Here is a 21,647-nt window from a genome sequence, read left to right as displayed (position 1 = left end):
AAACCCAAATGAGGAAGGATTGTCACATAGGCCTAGTCTTCCTCTAGAAGGCTTTTATAACAATATCCACAATTCTAAAATGTCCCATGGCATTTGAAACGACTTGATAACCTGTTTCCAATACACTACACTTATATAGGTACTGAAAATGCTCTCCAAACTCAGGTGTTTGTGAAATTAAAGACGTGGTAGAATGCATTTTTTTATCATGTTACAAATCAACTTAAAAATATTAGATTTGCTATTGTGTAATTATATTTTTTCTAACTCGTTTTTAACATGTACATTTTTGGTAGGGCTCTACAATAAAATGCTAATGAATTACTTAAAAATCATACAATGTGATTTTCTGGATTTTTGTTTTAGATTCCGTCTCTCACAGTTGAAGTGTACCTATGATGAAAACTACAGACCTCTACATGCTTTGTAAGTAGGAAAACCTGCAAAATCGGCAGTGTATCAAATACTTGTTCTCCCCACTGTATACACAATAACCCATAATGACAAAGCAAAAACAGATTTTTAGAAATGTTTGAAAATGTCTTAAAAAATAATCCCAACGGTATTGACGGGGGTTGAGGTATTGACGGGGTTGAGGTCAGGGCTCTGTGCAGGCCTGTCAAGATCTTCCACACCGATTTTGACAAACCTTTTCTGTATGGACCTCGCTTTGTGCATTGGGGCATTGTCATGCTGAAACAGGAAAGAGCCTTCCCCTCATCGTTGGAAAAACAGAATCATCTAGAATGTGAATATATGCTTAGCGTTTAGATTTCCCTTCACTGGAACTAAGGAGCCTGTACTATGAAAAACAGCCCCAGACCATTATTCCTCATCCACCAAACTTTACATTAGGCACTATGCAGTCGGGCAAGTTATGTTCTCATGCACTACATGCTTCAGCACTAGGCAGTCCCATTCTGTGAGCATTTGCGGCCTACCACTTCATGGCTGAGCCGTTGTTGCTCCTAGACGTTTCCAATTTACAATAACAGCACTTACAGTTGACCGGGGTAGCTCTAGCAGGGCAGAAATTTTACGAACTGACTTTTGGAAAGTCATATGACGGTGCCACGTTGAAAGTCAGAGCTATTCAGTAAGGCCATTCTACTGTCAATGTTTGTCTATGGAGATTGCATGACTGTGAGCTCGATTTCATACACGTGTCAGCAATGGGTGTGGCAGAAATAGCCAAATACTTTAATATATATGCAGTACTAGTCAAAAGTTTTGAATCACAAACTCATTCAAAGGTTTTTCTTTATTTTTTACTATTTTCCACATTGTAGAACAATAGTGAAGACATCATGTTTTACCAATCGTCTGTATACTACACCTACCTTGTCACAACACAACTAATTGGCTCAAACACATTAAAATTTCATGCCTTGTTACTGTGGCAACGACGTTGCCTAATGTCTCTCTCCTTCATTCCTGTTTTACTTACAGATGATATCTGCTACACTCCTTCTTCCCGAAGCTCCTCCCCTCAGAAGGTGTCACTTCCAGACACAGACAGACGTTCTAAAGCCCCTATTGGGGGGCCGGCAGCCCCGCAGAGTGCCCCGGTGGGGGCGGGACTCTGAGGAGGCGTGTTCTGTCTAAGGATGGATGCATTAACATACTCATTGAGCACATCAGTGGGCGGTCGGCCCTGTACATGTGCGACCTCTGGACGACCTTCCTGGATATGCAGTGGCATTAGAAATTCTTCCTCCTCAGGCTTACCTTCATGGGGGCGTGGTTCCTGTTCGGGATTCTGTAGTATCTGGTGGCGTTCGTGCATGGAGCTCTGCTGAGTGAGAGGATGGAGACTAACTGCTCAACTGTGTGTGTGTGTGTGTGTGTGTGTGTGTGTGTGTGTGTGTGTGTGTGTGTGTGTGTGTGTGTGTGTGTGTGTGTGTGTGTGTGTGTGTGTGTGTGTGTGTGTGTGTGTGTGTGTGTGTGTGTGTGTGTGTGTGTGTGTGTGTGTGTGTGTGCTTAACTGCCAGTGTAGTCTTTTTGTATCTTTTGCCAACAATTACATTGTGACATCAGGTTCTTACCAACCAACTACGAGCAAAACATTCTCCTGTAAATGGGATTTACCTCATTGTGTCCCAGACAAATTTCCCCTTGAGGGCAATAGGGAGCCAATTGGGACGCACTCCCAACGTGACCCCCTAGTGAATGTGATGGAACGTTCCCTTCCAGGTGGACATGTCCAGCGACAGCCCCTTCCTCGTCCTCCCCCCTCACCTTCTATCACATCATAGACGGCAGCAGCCCGCTCAGGACCTGGGCTACCAAGGCTACGCTACACCTGGTTAGGGCTGTTCCCTTTATAGTGCACTACTTTTAACTAGGGTCAGGGTCAAAAGTAGTGTACTACATAAGAAATAGGGTGGTAGTTGGAATGAAACTTAGAATTGTGTGTCAGTGCTTTTTCCTGTCCTGAAACACTCTTTTCCCTCCCTCCTCAGGTTGGGGATGGACACACTGAGTTGCTGGTGATCATGAGCGCCACGGTGAAGCCCTCCTCTGTCACCTACCAGGTGCACACCTCCTACCTGCCTGATGAGGTCCTGTGGGGGTACGAGTTCCCCCCCTGTGGTCTCTCTGTCCCCGTGAGGGAAAGACATGGTCGACATCGCTTTTCTTTGACAATGTGGCCAAGACCAAGACCATGCCCCTCTTCAAAACGTTCTGCCCACAGAATTACCATGGCAACAGAGGAGGAGGTGGGAGTGGGGTGGCACTGATCCAGAGAAGATCCGATTGGAGCAGAGTTACATGGAGAGAAGATAGGGAGGGTGAGGGAGGGTCAGAGACAGTAGGGTCAGAGTCAGTGTCCGAATCAGCAATGTCTGAGAGTTTACACACAGACACAAACAGCAGACCTGGGTTCAAATACTATTTGAAATCATCTCAAATACTAAATCTTGATTGATCTTTCCTGTTTTAATGGAACCAATAGAATAGTCCTGACATTGGTCAACTCTGCCCATTTAGCACTTCAGGTAGACTCAAGGGAATTCTCAAAGTATTTGAAAGATTTTAAATACTATTTGAACCCAGGTCTGGCATATACTGGATTCTAAGCAGGGTCTGTTACTGTTTACTACAACTATTCAAATGATGAATTCATTACTTGTTAATTTACATGATATTGGTATGTAGTGAGAGATGTAAAGGAGTTCAGTGTGTTGGGGACGGAGGAGGCCATGGAAATGCCCTGAATGCTTCCGCTGTGTCCCAAATGGCATCCAATTCCCTTTACGGAGCTCCATGGGCCCTGGTCAAAGTAGTGCACTTTATAGGGAATAGGGTTCCATTTGGGATGCACTTTAGTCTTTCTTCTGGACCATCTGTCCATCCATACACTTTAAAAACATGTACAGATGCAACACTATAGATTTCATGATGATGATTTTGTTGTTGTTATGTGCCAATGTACTGTAGAATATGCCAGCTAAAGCACTGGCCTTTGACTGGAAATGAAGAAGACAGGAGAACATGCTATTTTAAGTTGCTGTTTATAGGTGTCAGTCTGCGTTGTCTGCACAGATGTATCTGTTATTGTCGATACAGAGGACCGCAGTCAGCACTTTATTAAGTACGTTGCACCTCAGGAACTTTTGTAGCACTAATTACTGGATAGAAAATAGAGTTGTGATTTTAACCTTAAAACACTTTAACAATGAAGGAAAGGTTTTAATGATGCTTTCTATTCATATTACATGTGATTGTGTATCATTGTGAAATAACAACGATGATTTAGGATGATTTTCGTCTCTTTAGTCGGTTTGTTTTTGTCGCTGGATGCACATTTTGTATTGGTCACATACACGTTTAGCAGATGTTATTGCGGGTGTAGCGAAATGCTTGCATTTATAGGAAATACTATTTTTCTAGGTAATCAAGGAGAGCTAATTGGAGGAATCAACGGTAGAAGAAGGATGCGTTCTAGGTCTATTCTATGTTGTAGGTCACAACTCTGTCTTAAACCAGAGAGCCTTTAGACTCAAATAGCACCCTATTCCCTATGTAATGGCCTACTTTTGAACAGGGTCCTTTGGGTTGTGGTTAAATGTAGTGCACTACATGGGGAATAGCGTGCCATTTGTGACACACACACCCAGTGACTCTTACAAGCACACACTTCAATTTCTGACTCTGGTGGTAACCATGGTTTTCATGTGTCAAGTTAGCGTTGGGGAACTTCCTGTTGGGTAAACTGAGTTGAAAGAGATGAGTGGATGAGTGTCAGCACTTGAGAGAGATGTGAGATGTGACGTGTGTCGAGATGTGGCTTTGGATATTAACCTATTATTGGTAAAACGCTATGCCTGAAGCCTTTTAGTCTTAAGAGTCACATGTCGACGAGAGATAAACTCAGCAAAAAAAGAAACGTCCTCTCACTGTCAACTGTATTTATTTAAATATTTGTATGAACATAACAATATTCAACAACTGAGACATAAACTGAACAAGTTCCACAGACATGTAACTAATAGAACTTGAACTATCTGTCCCTGAACAAAGGGGGGGGGGTCAAAAGTAGTAGAGGGTATCTGGTTTGGCCACCAGCTGCATTAAGTACTGCAGTGCATCTCCTCCTCATGGACTGCACAATATTTACCAGTTCTTGCTGTGAGATGTTACCCCACTCTTCCACCTAGGCACCTGCAAGTTCCCGGACATGTCTGGGGGGAATGGCCCTAGCACTCACCCTCCAATCCAACAGGTCCCAAACATGCTCAAAGTGATTGGGATCCGGGCTCTTCGCAGGCCATGGCAGAACACTGACATTCCTGTCTTGCAGGAAATCATGGATAGAACGAGCAGTATGACTGGTGGCATTGTCATACTGGAGGGTCATGTCAGGATGAGCCTGCAGGAAGGGTACCACATGAGGGAGGAGGATGTCTTCCCTGTAACGCACAGCGTTGAGATTGCCTGCAATGACAACAAGCTCAGTCTGATGATGCTGTGACACATGGCCCCAGACCATGATGGGACCTCCATGAAGAGAACGTTTTGCCAGTCCAGTCTGGTCCAGCGACGGTGGGTTTGTGCCCATAGGCAACTTTGGTGCCGGTGATGTCTGGTGAGGACCTGCCTTACTACAGGCTTACAAGCCATCAGTCCAGCCTCTCTCAGTCTAATTTGGACAGTCTGAGCACTGATGGAGGGATTGTGCGTTCCTGGTGTAACCCGGACAGTTGTTGTTGCCATCCTGTACCTGTCCCGCAGGTGTGATGTTGGGATGTATGGAGTAAAATAATATTTATTGAGGAATGTAGTTGAGTAAAAGTAAAAGTGGTCAAAAATATAAATAGTAAAGTACAGATACCCACCAAAAAACTACTTAAGTAGTACTTCAAAGTATTCTTACTTTAAGTACTTTACACCACTGTATTTACACACACACACTTGATCACTTTGAATTTAGTGGAGATAATGGAGTGTGGTTAGTGCTATAGCCAAACTCCATCACTTTGAAAATGGTGGAGATGGTAGAGTGTGGCTAGCACTGACCAATTCTATTATAAAAGGGAGAAGTAGGATGATGGAAAATGATTAATTCTTATGGATGCTGCTAGACTATTTTACTTACAAGCTGCCCAGCTAGTTATGCATGTCGGTCTTTACTAAAGGTGTTTGATGTTGCTACTGTCTTGGTGCACTGCTTTTAGCACAAGATGAATTGTTGCAGTAGCAGTGAAAATGTTATCAATTGATTGAGAAAGCTCGATTGACAAAACTCACAAAGTCTGTTACCTAAAGAGAGTAAGATGACATTAAAAATGTTCGGATTACTATCTGTTAGTCGTTTTCCCCACCATAGCATATCCTATAAATCAACCGCATAACAATCCAACAAATATGTAAAAATTTGATCTTCAGAGTCGCTATGTAAATACTGTGAAATCAACAGATTTCACATAGTTTACTTCATATTAATATAAGTTACGGTAATAAGGGTGATCCTGCAGTAGGAGCAGTAAGAGTACGTTTATTTAGCTTTGCCCAAATCAGGACAATTATGATGATGGCAACGCCACAGACTGTGACAATGACTTTACATACCCCAAACAGAAGCCATGGATTACAGGCAACATCTGCACTCAGCTAAAGGGTAGAGCTGCTGCTTTCAAGGTGCGGGACTCTAACCCGGAAGCTTATAAGAACTCCTGCTATGCCCATAGACGAACCATCAAACAGGCAAAGCGCCAATACAGGACTAATACTGAATAGTACTACACCGGCTCCGACGCTTGTCGGATGTAGTAGAGCCTCCAAACTATTACAGACTACAAAGAGAAGCACAGCCGCGAGCTGCCCAGTGACACAAGCTTACCAGACGAGCTAAATCACTCCAATGCTCGCTTCCAGGCAAGCAACACTGAGGCATGCATGAGAGCATCAGCTGTTCCGTACGACTGTGTGATCCCGCCCTCCATAGCCGACGTGAGTAAGACCTTAAAACAGGTCAAAACTCACAAGGTCACTGGGCCAGACGGATTACCAGGACGTGTGCTCCCGGTATGTGCTGACCAACTGGCAGGTCTATTCCAACACCATCATTAAGTTTGCAGACCACGCAACAATGGTGGGCCTGATCACAGACAACGACGAGACCGCCTATAGGGAGGGGGTCAGAGACCTGGCCGGGTGGTGCCAGAACAACAACCTACCCCTCAACGTGATCAAGACAAAGGAGATAATCGTGGACTACAGGAAAAGGAGGACCAAGAACGCCCCCATTCTCATCGACGGGGCTGTAGTGGAGCAGGTTGAGAGTTTCATGTTCCTTGGTGTCCACATCACCAACAAACTAGAATGGTCCAACCACACCAAGACAGTTGTGAAGATGGCACGACAAATCCTATTCCCCTACAGGAAACTAAAAAGATTTGGCATGGGTCCTCAGGTTCTACAGCTGCAACATTGAGAGCATCCTGACTGGTTGCATCACTGGTACGCCTGGTACTGCAACTGCTAATCCTTCGACTGCAAGGCACTACAGAGGGTAGAGCGTATGGCCCAGTACATCACTGGGGCCAAGCTGCCTGCCATCCAGGACCTCCACACCAGGCGGTGTCAGAGGAAGGCACTAAAAATTGTCAAAGACACCAGCCACCCCAGTCATAGACTGTTCTCTCTGCTACTGCATGGTAAGCAGCACCGGAGCGCCAATTCTAGGACCAAAAGGCTTCTCAACAGCTTTTTCCCCCAAGCCATACGACTCCTGAACATCTAATCAAATGGCTACCCAGACAACTTGAACTGTGTCCAAGCCTCCCCCTTTTCCCTCCAAACATAACTATGGTCAAACAGTTCAATTTTTGTTTCATCAGACCAGAGGACATTTCTCCAAAAAGTACGATCTTTGTCCCCATGTGCAGTTACAAACCATAGCCTTTTTATGGCAGTTTTGGAGCAGTGGCATCTTCCTTGCTGAGCGGCCCTTCAGGTTGTCGATATAGGACTTGTTTTACTGTGGATATAGATACTTTTGTACCGGGTTCTTCCAGCATCTTCACAAGGTTCTGTGCTGTTGTTCTGGGATTGATTTGCACTTTTCGCACCAAAGTATGTTCATCTCTAGGAAACAGAACGTGTCTCCTTCCTTAGCGATATTTTTTCTGAGGTCTTGGCTGATTTCTTTTGATTTTCCATGATGTCAAGCAGAGAAGCACTGTGTTTGAAGGTAGGCCTTGAAATACATCCACAGGTACACCTCCAATTGACTCAAATGATGTCAATTAGCCTATCACAATCTTCTAAAGCCATGACATCAGGTTCTGGAATTTTCCAAGCTGTTTAAAGGCACATTTGAACAATTTCAAATAGTATTTGGACACAAGTCTCATCATGATAATGTCATTCTGGAGATATTGGTTGTGTACCTCTGCTCAGACATAACAGATATTGCTGATGCATTCCAGATCTTACAATGCCTAGATATGTTTTTCACTTATCAGCTAACCACATCACACAGTATGTTAAAGCAATCTGGTGCCTGGCGGTACAGTCAATGATGTGGCAACCATTGGTTGATGCATGCAACGTCTGTGAAGGGGAACCCAACCAGTATTACCATGATGATGATGATGATGAAGGATGGAAAGTTGATGAAGATGGACTGTGGACTTGGAAGGATTTTTGTATTTTATTGTTTTGTTCTAATTTGTTCTCTCAGAGGCCTTGAAGACTGAGTGTTTTGTTGCTATGAAAACTATATTTTGGTATTTGTTTCATTAGTCCATTGTTGTTATAGTCCCAAAATGTTTAGCATAAAAATATACAGTGGGGAGAACAAGTATTTGATACACTGTCGATTTTTCAGTATGTAGAGGTCTGTAATTTTTTATCATAGGTACACTTCAACTGTGAGAGACGGAAATCTAAAACAAAAATCCAGAAAATCACATTGTATGATTTTTAAGTAATTAATTAGCATTTTATTGCATGACATAAGTATTTGATACATCAGAAAAGCAGAACTTAATATTTGGTACAGAAACCTTTGTTTGCAATTACAGAGATCATACGTTTCCTGTAGTTCTTGACCAGATTTGCACACACTGCAGCAGGGATTTTGGCCCACTCCTCCATACAGACCTTCTCCAGATCCTTCATGTTTCGGGGCTGTCACTGGGCAATATGGACTTTCAGCTCCCTCCAAAAATGTTCTATTGGGTTCAGGTCTGGAGACTGGCTAGGCCATTCCAGGACCTTGAGATGCTTCTTACGGAGCCACGACCCAGCCACGACCCATCTTCAATGCTCTTACTGAGGGAAGGAGGTTGTTGTCCAAGATCTCGCGATATATGGCCCCATCCATCCTCCCCTCAATACGGTGCAGTCGTCCTGTCCCCTTTGCAGAAAAGCATCCCCCAAAATGATGTTTCCACCTCCATGCTTCACGGTTGGGATGGTGTTCTTGGGGTTGTACTCATCCTTCTTCTTCCTCCAAACACGGCGAGTGGAGTTTAGACCAAAAAGCTCTATTTTTGTCTCATCAGACCACATGACCTTCTCCCATTCCTCCTCTGGATCATCCAGATGGTCATTGGCAAACTTCAGACGGGCCTGGACATGCGCTGGCTTGAGCAGGGTGACCTTGCGTGCGCTGCAGGATTTTAATCCATGACGGCGTAGTGTGCTACTAATGGTTTTCTTTGAGACTGTGGTCCCAGCTCTCTTCAGGTCATTGATCAGGTCCTGCCGTGTAGTTCTGGGCTGATCAATCACCTTCCTCATGATCATGTGCCGGTTGTTGGGACGCCGGGTGGCGCCCCAAGAGGGGGGGTACTGTCACAACTGCTCCCGATTTTCTCCCCGATGATGTTTGAGGGCGCCAGGCTGCCCTTCATCGCCCACTGCACGCCTGCCTTCCCTCGTCACGCGCATCAGTGATATTGGCCTCAACTGGACTTACTTATCTGTTTTTTTCCCTCCCCTATATTTGTCAGTTCCCTTACTCTGTTCCCTGCTGCTGCATTGATTGTTTTTTGTCTTAAGTATTAGTTTGTGATGCTGTTCTTGTCTCGTTTCATGTCCGTTATTTATTAAATGTTTACCTCCCCGTACCTGCTTCATCTCTCCAGCGTCATTCAATGTGAGACTGTCGTCCTTCATAAAGTGCAGTGCGCTATGATAAACAGTGTCCAATGACTTCAATACAGTGGCAGCTGCATTCATATAGACAATATCACCATAATCTATGACCAGTATGAACGCCGACTGAATTATTTGTTTTCTGCTAGTTAATGAAAGGCAGGGCTCCCCTATTTGGGTGTCAGTAATTTGGTATGGGCTGCCCTATCAGAAATGCCCTCTCTAAAAAAGTGTTGGAAATAGTACGACTTCCCTGCACCTCACCCTCCGGGTCGCCGGAGGGGGGGTACTGTCACGACTTCCGCCGAGGTCGGTCCTGTCACGACTTCCACCGAAGTCGGTCCCTCTCCTTGTTCGGCGGTCGACGTCACCGGTCTTCAAGCCATTGCCGATCCACCTTTCATTTTCCATTTGTTTTGTCTTGTTTTCTCAACTGGATAGTTGGGCATTTGTTTTGTGACACTATTACGTTCTGTGCAAATGATTGCCTTAGTAAAGTGCTTTGTCCACTCATCTTTGCTCTCCTGCGCCTGACTTCGATGCACCAGCTACACTCACCTCTTGACAATAACTACACAATAACAAATCTAAAACCAACGTTTTATTCATAAGAGAAATTTGAAGTGTTTTAGTGAGCAGGCTTTCTTTCATGATTTGTTTTATTTTGACTGGAGCAAGATTGAGCTTATCCCTGATGTGGAAACTGCCTGGAAATTCTTTCATGATGTTTTTTTCCAAATAGTAAACAAACATGCCCTATTCCGCAGGTTCAGGGTTAAAGGGCGGGATAATCTATGGTTTTCTTCTGAGCTGTCTTGTATTATTCACAACTATAATCTAGCCTGGGCTAAAGCAAGGAAATCATGTTCTGATGCTGTTTGGATTATTTTTAGGCAGTTATGAAACAAGTGTTCTTTTCTTCTCAGGAAGGCCAAGTCTGAATATTTTATGTCTGTTACCACTGATAACCTGAATGACCCTAGAAAGTTTTGGAAGGCTATTAAGTCTATGTCTGGTAACAGCAATGTTAATAAATGACCCTCATGTGTTTTTAAGGACTTGCTATATATGACAAAACTGAAATGCTGAATTGTTTCAATTAGCACTTTGTATCATCTGGTAGGCTGTCCTCTGTCTCTGTACAACCCTGTGTGGATGAACCAGTGAGAGCTGGTCAAACTTTTAGCTTTTTGCCATTCTCAGTGCAGGTGGTACATAAAGCCCTGAAATCCTTAGATCAGAGAAAGCCTGCAGGTCCTGATCTTTTTGATCCCTGCTTTTTAAATCTGGCAGCTGATTTCATAGCTGAACCACTTACATATCTGTTCAATCAAACCCTGGAATGTAATGACATTCCAAAGGTCTGGAAATCAGCATTTGTCCTACCACTTTTAAAAGGGGAGATCCAACTCTTTTAAATAATTATAGGCCAATCTCAAAGTTGTCACCTGGTGAAAATACTTGACACTCTTGTAAGTGAACAGCTAAAATAGTTTTTATTTACTAACTCTATTTGATCAATGTACCAATCAGGCTTCAGAAAGAAGCATAACATAATTACAGCAGTCATTAAGGTTTTAAATGATATCACTGAAGCCCTTGACAAAAAAACAGCACTTTTGAAACAGTTGATCATGCTATACTAAGGCAAAGATTGTCGAGTGTTGGTCTTTCGGAGCATGCAGTTGCATGGTTTACTAACTATCTGTCTGATAGAACTTGATGGGCATATGTCTGTTAAATTGTCCGTCTTTAATGGTGTGCCCCAAGGCTCCGTACTTGGTCCTCTCTTATTCATTATTTATATAAATGATTTAGACAAAAATGTCCAAAATGCACAACTTCATTTTTATGCCGATGATACTGTTATTTACTGTTACGGATACAAGTATCCTGTGTGTATCCTGTGTGTGTGTATTTCTTTTCTCTCCTTCCCTCACAGGTAGCAATCATCACTCCCCAATCAGTCACCAATCAATCATCAATCAGAAAATACACCTCCTCCTGTTTCCTACCCAATCACAGTTCCTTTCCCTTGGTTTAAAAACCCTGTCAGTTGTTTTCTCTAGAGCTCAGTCTCTCTGTAAATGCCATATGCCTGTAGAGCTCTATGGTTCACGTTCGCCTACGATGTCTTTATCTCTTATGTATTGAGCGCTCTTGTTTGAGCACCTCCATATCACTTTGTCCTCACCTGTGAGTATTGTTTTTGGTTATGGTGTTTGTTTGCTGGTGGGGAAAAGTCGCCCATGGGCATACACTACCCATAGGTAAACTTAGTTAAAAACACTAGTTAGAACTGGGCGCACCATCCACTGTATTTTTGGTTAGTTAGCTGTTGTTAAAGTAGGCTCGTCTAGCTTAGGTTTTTTTTGAATACTTATTTTTTCTTTCCTTGGGTCCAGCTCAGCCCCTTTTCCTGAAACCTTTCACCTATTACTACCTGTCTTGGAATTTTAATTGACAGCTTCTCTTTTTAATTTGCATATTCAACAACTCACATAAAAATTGAAGCTGATATTGTGATTTTATTTTAGGAATAAGGCCTGTTTTTCTTTTGAAGCCAGGAGGCAAGTATCAGCTACATTTATGCCTTTACTAGACTATGGGGATATTTTATATATGAATGCTTCCGCTCAGTGTTTGAGAGCAATTGACACTCATTACCATGGCACTTTGAGATTTATTTTAAACTGCAAAACCCTTACGCACCACTGCATTTTGTATACCAGGTTTGGCTGGCCTTCTGTAGTCACTCGTAGGCTCAGGCACTGGTATACTTTATTTACTAAACCCTTATGCACCACTGCATTTTGTATACCAGGTTTGGCTGGCCTTCTCTAGTCACTCGTAGGCTCTGGCGCTGGTATACTTTTATTTACAAAGTCATTTTGGGTTTACTACCTTTTTTGGGGGGCATTTTTATTGTTCAGAAATGTGGTGGCTGCTCTCTTTGTTCGTTCGCTGGACGTTATCCTGCTAACTGTTACAAATGTCTGAACTGAATTCGGTAAAAAGGGCTTTTATGTACTCTGCGCCGTTGTCTTGGAATGCCTTACAAAATACTTTTAAACTGGAAGACCTTGTCCCGATTGGTGTTTTTAAATTACTGATGAAGGATTTTGAGGCTGATTCCCTGGCCTGTCAATGTTTTTAATTAGCTGTTTTATGATTTTGTTTATACTCTTGTGAATTCAATGGTTTTTACTAGATTACTTGCAGTTATTAGTGTGTCTGTAATTTTTGTAATGACTTGGTGCTGCCTATCTCGGCCAGGACGCTCTTGAAAAAGAGATTTTATATCAATGAGCCCTTCCTGGTTAAATAAAGTTCCTAAATACATTTCAAATATATTGGAAACAGGTTATCAAGTTGTTTCACATGCCATGTAACATTTTAGAATTGTAAACAATGTTTTGTGTGATTTGTGGTTATGGGTATAAAAACCTACTAGAGGAAGTCTAGGCCCATGTGACAATGCTTCCTCATTTGGGTTTAGACATTTGTCAAAGTATGGCGACTGTGCGTTTCACCCTCCCTATTCTACTAACTCTCCTCCATCATTCAGGTAAAAACATTTTATAAGACATCTGTATAGTGATATTTAATATATTGATTAGACATGTGTCTATAATCTGGTTAGTAAGTAACAGGCAGTATAATTTGTACTGACTACTCTGCTTATAACCAGTCCAAATTGTATTTTACTGTGAAATGCTTACTTACAAGCCCTTACAAGCCCTTAATGCAGTTCAATAAATAGATGTAATAAAATATTTACTTAATAAACAACAAAGTAACAAGAAATGTACATAACAATAACGAGACTATATACAGGGGGTACCGGTACAGTCAGTGTGCAGGGGTACAGGGTTGTCGAGGTAATTTGTAAAGTGACTATGCATAGATAATAAACAGCGAGTAGCAGCAGTGTAAATACAAAGTTAAATAGTCTGGGTGGCCATTTTATTAGTGTATTGGTGTACTGGATGTCTAGCCAGTGTGTGCTGGATGTCTAGCCAGTGTGTGCTGGATGTCTAGCCAGTGTGTGCTGGATGTCTAGCCAGTGTGTGCTGGATGTCTAGCCAGTGTGTGCTGGATGACTAGCCAGTGTGTGCTGGATGACTAGCCAGTGTGTGCTGGATGACTAGCCAGTGTGTGCTGGATGTCTAGCCAGTGTGTGCTGGATGTCTAGCCAGTGTGTGCTGGATGACTAGCCAGTGTGTGCTGGATGACTAGCCAGTGTGTGCTGGATGACTAGCCAGTGTGTGCTGGATGTCTAGCCAGTGTGTGCTGGATGTCAAGCCAGTGTGTGACACAGGAACTTAGATGAAGTACTAAAGTTTTAAGTCATGTGATATGTTGATTTTTACAACATTCAAGTAATTGATATACTTTTAATTTGGAAGTACAGTATGTAATTAACTGTAGGGCACATTTATAAAAAATACTGGTTTTGTAATACAACAATTAATGAGTAATACAATAATGTTTGGTTGTGATAGTCTACTGTACTATTGTAAGAACAAGTTCAGTGTCATTACAGTAAAGTCAGTGACGGGGAAACTACCCCATTTGTAGCATGGAACTTCTTGCTCCCGGAAATGCAACGCTCAGCTATTTTTAGACATGTCTGTCAGCCAACCACAAATATGTGGGTGGAAAAAGACCCCCTCTCTTGAGCACCCAAGTTATCTATGCTTTTAGGCAGATTAGGTTGTACTTCCTGGAGTTATACTTCATCAAGTTGCTTTTACTGAACGGTTTCTGAAACTGAACTTTATTTAACTAAGCAAGTGAGTTAAGAACACATTCTCATTTGCAATGACAGCCTACCAAGGAACAGTGGGTGAACTGCCTTGTTCAGAGGCAGAACGACAGATTTGTACCTTGTCAGCTCAGGGATTCGATCCAGCAACCTTTTGGTTATTGGCCCAACCTGCCTCTCCAACTGAACAGTTGATAGTGTGTATCATATCCTAGTTCTTTATTGTAAAATTACTTCTGTATTACTTGTAACAAAGGTTGTGACTCTGATCTAAAGGCAGCTGATCTTTTTAATGGGTTAATATTTGAACCGTTTAGCAAATAGGGTGTATAGAGAAATTGTAGGTTATTACGATGTGTCAGCCAGTTTGGCTATTTGCAAAAACTAAAAATGTGCACATATTCCTTTAAGAGGTTGCGTTGCTAAATTCATATATACTACTGCTGTATTTGTCACATTGTACGATGGGCTTTTTCATCTTTTTTTACATGAAGTATTCTGTGTTTATTTCAGAGCCCAGTGCTGAGACATCTATGCTTGTGCAGAAGGGACAGGATGTTCACCTGAATGTCCAGACAAATGTTCAACTGCAAGATGTTGATGTGCTATTTTGGAAGTTTAACAGTTCAGTCAATGTTGTAAAGTACCCCCCAACAGTTACCTTTGAAAGGTACCAAGGTAGGGCTGAATTGATTGTGGGAGACTTCTCTCTGCTACTGAAGAACCTCCAGGAAGGAGACAGTGGACTTTATGAAGCAGTAGTGTCTGGTAACAAAGACAGAAACATTGCTAAATACTTGATAAAAGTCCAAGGTATGTTTGACAGTTTTTCTATTTTATTATATAGTGACAGTTACAGTATCAATCAATAGAGCTAAACATGGTGTGCAGGTTAAATGCATATTCATTGGGACTCTAGCTCATGTACTCAGTGCTTTAACCGAACAAATGGTTTCTATATGTTTTCAGTGAGTTGTGCCTCCAGTCCTGACAGTGAACTCTGACTCCACCATCAATGACACCTGTACACACACACACAATAAACTAGACTACATGTCATATAAACTCCACTACAGACCTGACTGCCCTTGACCAGCACAAAAACATCCTGTGGTGTACTGCATTAGCATCGAATAGCACCAGCAATATGCAACTTTTCAGGGAAGTTAGGAACCAATATACACAGGCAGTTAGGAAAGCAAAGGCTAGCTTTTTCAAACACAAATTTGCATCCTGTAGCACAAACTCTCAAAAGTTCTGGAACATGATAAAGTCCATGGAGAATAAGAGCAGCTGCCCACTGCACTGAGGCTAGGAAACAATGTCACCGCCGATAAATCCACTATAATTGAGAATTTCAATAAGCATTTTTTCTACGGCTGGCCATGCTTTCCACCTAGCTACACCTACCCTGGTTAACAGCCCTGTACCCCCCCCCCCCCACAGCAACTTTCCCAAGCCTCCCCATTTCTCCTTCACCCAAATCCAGATAGCCGATGTTCTGAAAAAGCTGCAAAATCTGTACCCCTACGAATCAGCCGGGCTAGACAATCTGGACCCTTTCTAAAATTATCCGCCGCATTTGTTGCAACCCCTATTACTAGCCTGTTCAACCTCTCATATCGTCTGAGATCCCCAAAGATTGGGCGGCTGCCACGGTCATCCCCCTCTTCAAAGGGGGAGACACTCTAGACCCACACTGCTACAGACCTATCTATCCTACCCTGCTATTCTAAGGTCTTTGAAAGCCAAGTTAACAAACAGATCACCAACCATTTCGAATCCCACCGTACTTCCTCCACCCTGCAATCTGGTTTCCGAGCTGGTCACGGGTGCAACTCAGCCACACTCAAGGTCCTAAACCTGATGATAACTGCCATCGATAAGAGACAATACTGTGCACCTGTATTCATCGACCTGGCCAAGGCTTTCGACTGTCAATCACCACATTCTTATCGGCAGACTCAACAGCCTTGGTTTCTCAAATGACTGCCTCGCCTGGTTCATCAACTACTTCTCAGAGTTTAGTGTGTCAAATCGGAGGGCCTGTTGTCCGGGCCTCTGGCAGTCTCTATGGGGGTACCACAGGGTTCAATTCTCAGGCCGACTCTTTTCTCTATTCATCAATGATGTCACTCTTGCTGCTGGTGATTCTCTGATCCACCTCTACGCAGACGACACCATTCTGTATACATCTGGCCCTTCTTTGGACACTGTGTTAACTAACCGCTAGATGAGCTTCAATGCCATACAACTCTCCTTCCATAGCCTCCAACTGCTCTTAAATGCAAGTTAAACTAAATGCATACTCTTCAACCAATCACTGCCTGCACCTGCTCGCCCATCCAGCATCAATACTCTGGACGGTTCTGACTTAGAATATGTGGACAACTACAAATACCTAGGTGTTTGATTAGATTGTAAACTCTCCTTCCAGACTCACGTTAAGCATCTCCAATCCAAAATAAAATCTAGAATAGGCTTCTTATTTCACAACAAAGCATCCTTAACTCATGCTGCCAAACACCCTCGTAAAACTGACCATCCTACCGATCCTTGACTTCGGCGATGTCATTTACAAAATAGCCTCCAACACTCTACTCAGCAAATTGGATGCAGTCTATCACAGTGCCATCCGTTTTGTCACCAAAACCCTATATGCTACTCACCACCTCGACCTGTATGCTCTCGTTGGCTGGCCCTCGCTTCATATTCGTCGCCAAACCCACTGGCTCCAGATCATCTACAAGACCCTGCTAGGTAAAGCCCCACCTTATTTCAGCTCACTGGTCACCATAGCAGCACCCACCCGTACCACGCGCTCCAGCAGGTATATTTCACTGGTCACCCCCAAAGCCAATTCCTACTTTGGCCGCCTTTCCTTCCAATTCTCTGCTACCAATGACTGGAACCAATTGCAAAAATAACTGAAGCTGGAGACGCATATCTCCCTCCCTAACTTTAAGCACCAGCTGTCAGAGCCGCTCACATATCACTGCACCTGTACACAGCCCATCTGTAAATAGCCCATCCAACTACCTCATCCCCATACTGTTATTTTTTTTTCTCCTTTGCACCCCAGTATCTCTACTTGCACATTTATCACTCCAGTGATTTAATTGCTCAATTGTAATTATTTCACCACCATGGCCTATTTATTGCTTTACCTCCCGTATCTTACCTCATTTGCACACACTGTACAGAGACTTTTCTATTGTGTTATTGACTGTATCAAATCACATTTATTTATAAAGCCCTTCTTACATCAGCTGATATCAAAGTGCTGTACAGAAACCCAGCCTAAAACCCCAAACAGCAAGCAATGCAGGTATAGAAGCACGGTGGCTAGGAAAAACTCCCTAGAAAGGCTGAAACCTAGAGAGGAACCAGGCTACAAACTGTATGTTTGTTTAATCCATGTGTAACTCTGTGTTGTTTGTGCCGCACTGCTTTGCTTTATCTTGGCCAGGTTGCAGTTGTAAATTAGAACTTGTTCTCAACTGGTCTACCTGGTTTAAAAAAAAGGTGAACTAAAAAATATATGCTTGGCTGATTTTGATATTTTGTGGGAGGAAGCAGAGGAACTATCGTGGGAGGAAGCGGACATCAAAGTCTGGATACCTGTCAGTGTCCTCATCATAGTTGGATTATTCGTCCTGATTAGCATTGTTCTTTGGCGAAAGAGAAATGAAGGTAAGCTCAGGATCAATCTTATTACAGTAACTTCATTAACTATTGTGAATACTGGTGAGAACAGGATGTGATTAAATGTCAATTTTGTATATATTATATATACACACACACATCAACATACATATACATATATAGTACACATACACCACCGTTCAAAAGTTTGGGGTCACTTAGAAATGTCCTGATTTTTGAAAGAAAAACTTTTTTTTTTGTCCATTTAAAATAACATAAAATTGATCAGAAATACATTGTTAATGTTGTAAATGACTATAGTAGCTGGAAACGGCAAATTTTTAATGGAGTATCTACAGAGGCGTACAGAGGCCCAATTTCAGCAACCATCGCTCCTGTGTTCCAATGGCACGTTGTGTTTGCTAATCCAAGTTTATCATTATAAAAAGTCGAATTGATCATTAGAACCCTTTTGCAATTATGTTAGCACAGCTACAAACTGTTGTTAAGCAATAAAACGGGCCTTCTTTAGAATAGTTGAGTATCTGGAACATCAGCATTTGTGGGTTTGTTTATGCCCATTTTGAGCCTGTTATCAATGTTCTTCAGAAACTCGTCAGTCTATTCTTGTTCTGAGAAATGAAGGCTAATCAATGCGAGAAATTACAGAACAGCACAAACTGGCTCTAACCAGAATAGAAAGAGGAGTGGGAGGCCCTGGTGCACAACTGAGAAAGAGGACAAGTACATTAGAGTGTCTAGTTTGAGAAACAGACGCCTCACAAGTCCTCAAATGGCATCCAAATTATGAAATAACACATATGGAATCATGTAGTAACCCAAAAAGGGTTAAACAAATATTTTATATTTGAGATTCTTCAAAGTAGCCACCTTTTGCCTTAGTGACAGCTTTCACACTTTCTGCATTCTCAATGTAGAAAATAGTAAAAATAAAGAAAAGCCCTTGAATGAGGAGGTGTGTCCAAACTTTTGACTGGTACTGTATGTATACACTACATTGCCAAAAGTATGTGTACAGCTGCTTGTCGAACATCTCATTCCAAAATCATGGGCATTAATATGGAGGTGGTCCCCTCCTTTGCTGCTATAACAGCCACCACTCTTTTGGGAATGCATACCATTAGATGCTGGAACATTGCGGCGGGAACTTGCTTCCATTCATCCACAAGAGCATTAGCGAGGTCGGTCACTGGTGTTGGGTGATTAGGCCTGGCTCGCAGTTGCCGTTCTATTTCATCCCAAAGCTGTTCAATTTGGTTGAGGTCAGGGCTCTATGCAGGCCTTTCAAGTTCTTCCTCACTGATCTCAACAAACCATTTCTGTATGGACCTCACTTTGTGCACAGAGGCATTGTCATGCTGAAAACAGGAAAGGGTATTCCCCAAACTGTTGCCACAAAGTTGGAAGCACATAATAATCTAGAATGTATGCTGTAGCGTTAACATTTCACTGGAACTAAGGGGTCTAGCCCGAACCATGAAAAACAGCTCCAGACCATTATTCCTCCTACATCAAACTTTACAGTTGGTACTATGCATTCTGGCAGGTAGTGCATTCTATGCATTCTGCCAGATGGTGAAGCGTGATTCATCACTAAAGAGAAAGCGTTTAGACTACTACAGAGTCCAATGGTGGCTTTACACCACTCCAATCTTAGGCTTGAGTGCGGCTGCTCGGCCATAGAAACCCATATCATGAAGCTCCCGATGAACAGTTCTTGTGCTGGTGTTGCTTCGAGGCAGTTTGGAACTCAGTAGAAGTGTTACAACCAAGGACAAATTATTTTTACGCTCTACGTGCTTCAGCGCTCAGCCTACCACTTCGTGGCTGAGCCGTTGTTGCTCCTAGACGTTTCCACTTCACAATAACAGCACTTACAGTTGACCAGGGCAGCTCTAGCAGTGCAGAAATTTGACGAACTGACTTGTTGGAAAGGTGGTATCCTATGATAGTGCCACGTTGAAAGTCACTGAGCTCTTCAGTAAGGACATTCTACTGCCAATGTTTGTCTATAGAGGTTGCACAACTGTGTGCTCGATTTTATACACCTATCAGCAATGGGTGTGGCAGAAATAGCCGAATTCACTAATTTGAAGGGGTGTCCAGATACCTTTACAATGTGGTGTATATTAAACAGTACATATATATGGAGCGTCACTAAACATCTTACCTTTAAATATTTATTCTATTTTTATGTTGTTGAATTATAGGTGACAAAGAGGAAAGTATAAACACAGAGTATGCTACAGTCAGGGTAAGATACTGTACCTCAGCTACTGTTATTGGAAAATGTATACATTCTTAATTAAAGATAGTTACGTTAATTTAATGCTTACATTTTAGCGCATTGAACAGCCACTGAGAAATATTACATTTATTGATTTGAGGTAATTAATTACCTTGTTTTATACCCGGGTCACCGTTCATAAATTCATAGTGAAAATGTTACTGTATGTTTGTATTCTCCAGATTCCAGGTAACAGTCAAATAGGTGGTGAATTGCAGGAATCTCCAGGTCCAGCATCACCCACCATCTACAGTATGGTGGGACGACACCAACCCCAGCCTGTTAACCATCAGCCTTTGCCTGTGGACCTCCCCATGGCCACCATGACCTCCATGCCTGAGAGTTTATATGCTGTGGTGGGGGAAAAGACTAGCCAACAATAATAATGAATTTTGACATTATTCTAGGCTGGGATTAACTCTGATTTTATTAGATCGCCCTTTGTTGGCTAAGCATTTTTTAAAGCTAATGTTCCTGCATTCGCTGAGACAGCTTGCACAATAAATGCGGCATATGCTAGCTAAATCGGAAATGATCTGTAAATGGTGCCTAGATGCAGTGGTGACCCGTCATTCAGGGCAGGTGTTTTGAGCCCAACATTTTTAGCAATGGGCTTGCCTGTTTTGTATGTTATTTTGGCATTAATACGTGTCACATATCAGTTTGCAAACAATGTAAAAAAAAAAAATATATATATATATATAATTGAGTTAATAAAGCCGCTTACAACCATGGTCTCTTTTTTTTTGTTTTCTTGAATAAGCAAGCTCCAAAATGCAGGTGTTTCAGCCTAGCTCAGTGCTTTCTGTGGTGGTGGGGCAAGCCAGCAGAAAATACGCTGTAGAGTTTCACACATTGGCCACTGAGAGTGCCTGGAACCTGGAGGCTCTGTTAAATACCTTCCTTCGGGGGGAAACTGTCGGGGGAAATAAAATAGTTTGCAGCGCAGGGGTTACCATTGGACCTCGATTCCCTCATCGCCCTTACGATTAGGATTGTTGGGCGTCTACGACAACGTCGGGGTGAGAGGAGGTCTGGTCTCAGGAACATTCATTCATCCACTGCTGCTTGCTCACCTCCGAAGGAATCCAGAGGTCCCTGAAGAGTGAACTTCCGAGAGGAGCCGAAGCCACCCGAGTTCCCTCGAGAATCTTCGGCGACGAGTGAGTCTGTTACTCATGAGCCTATGCAACTGGGCAGAGCTGGACTATTGCCTAGGGAACGTTCCCTTAGACTGAGTTCCAACTGTTATCGGTACTGTGGGGCTGCGGGACATTATATAGCCACCTGCCCTGTTAAGAGACCTATTTCTTTAGT

General features: G+C 42.7%; 1 protein-coding gene and 1 pseudogene across 2 annotated transcripts; both read left to right on the top strand.

The window, feature by feature from the left end:
• Positions 1-2,181: 2,181 nt before the first annotated feature.
• LOC135518907 (ATP-sensitive inward rectifier potassium channel 10-like) lies at positions 2,182-2,850 on the top strand (annotated as a pseudogene).
• A 10,261-nt stretch (positions 2,851-13,111) lies between these two features.
• LOC135509609 (uncharacterized) lies at positions 13,112-21,064 on the top strand. 2 transcript variants are annotated; one of them, XM_064930413.1, is made up of 5 exons: positions 13,112-13,177; positions 14,891-15,190; positions 17,957-18,070; positions 20,254-20,297; positions 20,513-21,064. In XM_064930413.1, the coding sequence occupies exons 1-5, from the start codon at positions 13,123-13,125 to the stop codon at positions 20,711-20,713; spliced, it is 714 nt and encodes a 237-aa protein (XP_064786485.1). In that variant the 5' UTR covers positions 13,112-13,122; the 3' UTR covers positions 20,714-21,064. The 2 variants fall into 2 exon arrangements, with proteins under 2 accessions (XP_064786485.1, XP_064786478.1); XM_064930406.1 differs by having other exon boundaries at positions 17,954-18,070.
• The last annotated feature ends 583 nt before the right edge of the window (positions 21,065-21,647 follow it).

This window comes from Oncorhynchus masou, chromosome 3, assembly GCF_036934945.1.
Source record: "Oncorhynchus masou masou isolate Uvic2021 chromosome 3, UVic_Omas_1.1, whole genome shotgun sequence".
Classification (NCBI taxonomy): Eukaryota; Metazoa; Chordata; class Actinopteri; order Salmoniformes; family Salmonidae; genus Oncorhynchus; species Oncorhynchus masou.
The sequence above is the reverse complement of the archived record's forward strand: the minus strand, read 5'-3'. Positions and strand labels throughout refer to the sequence as shown.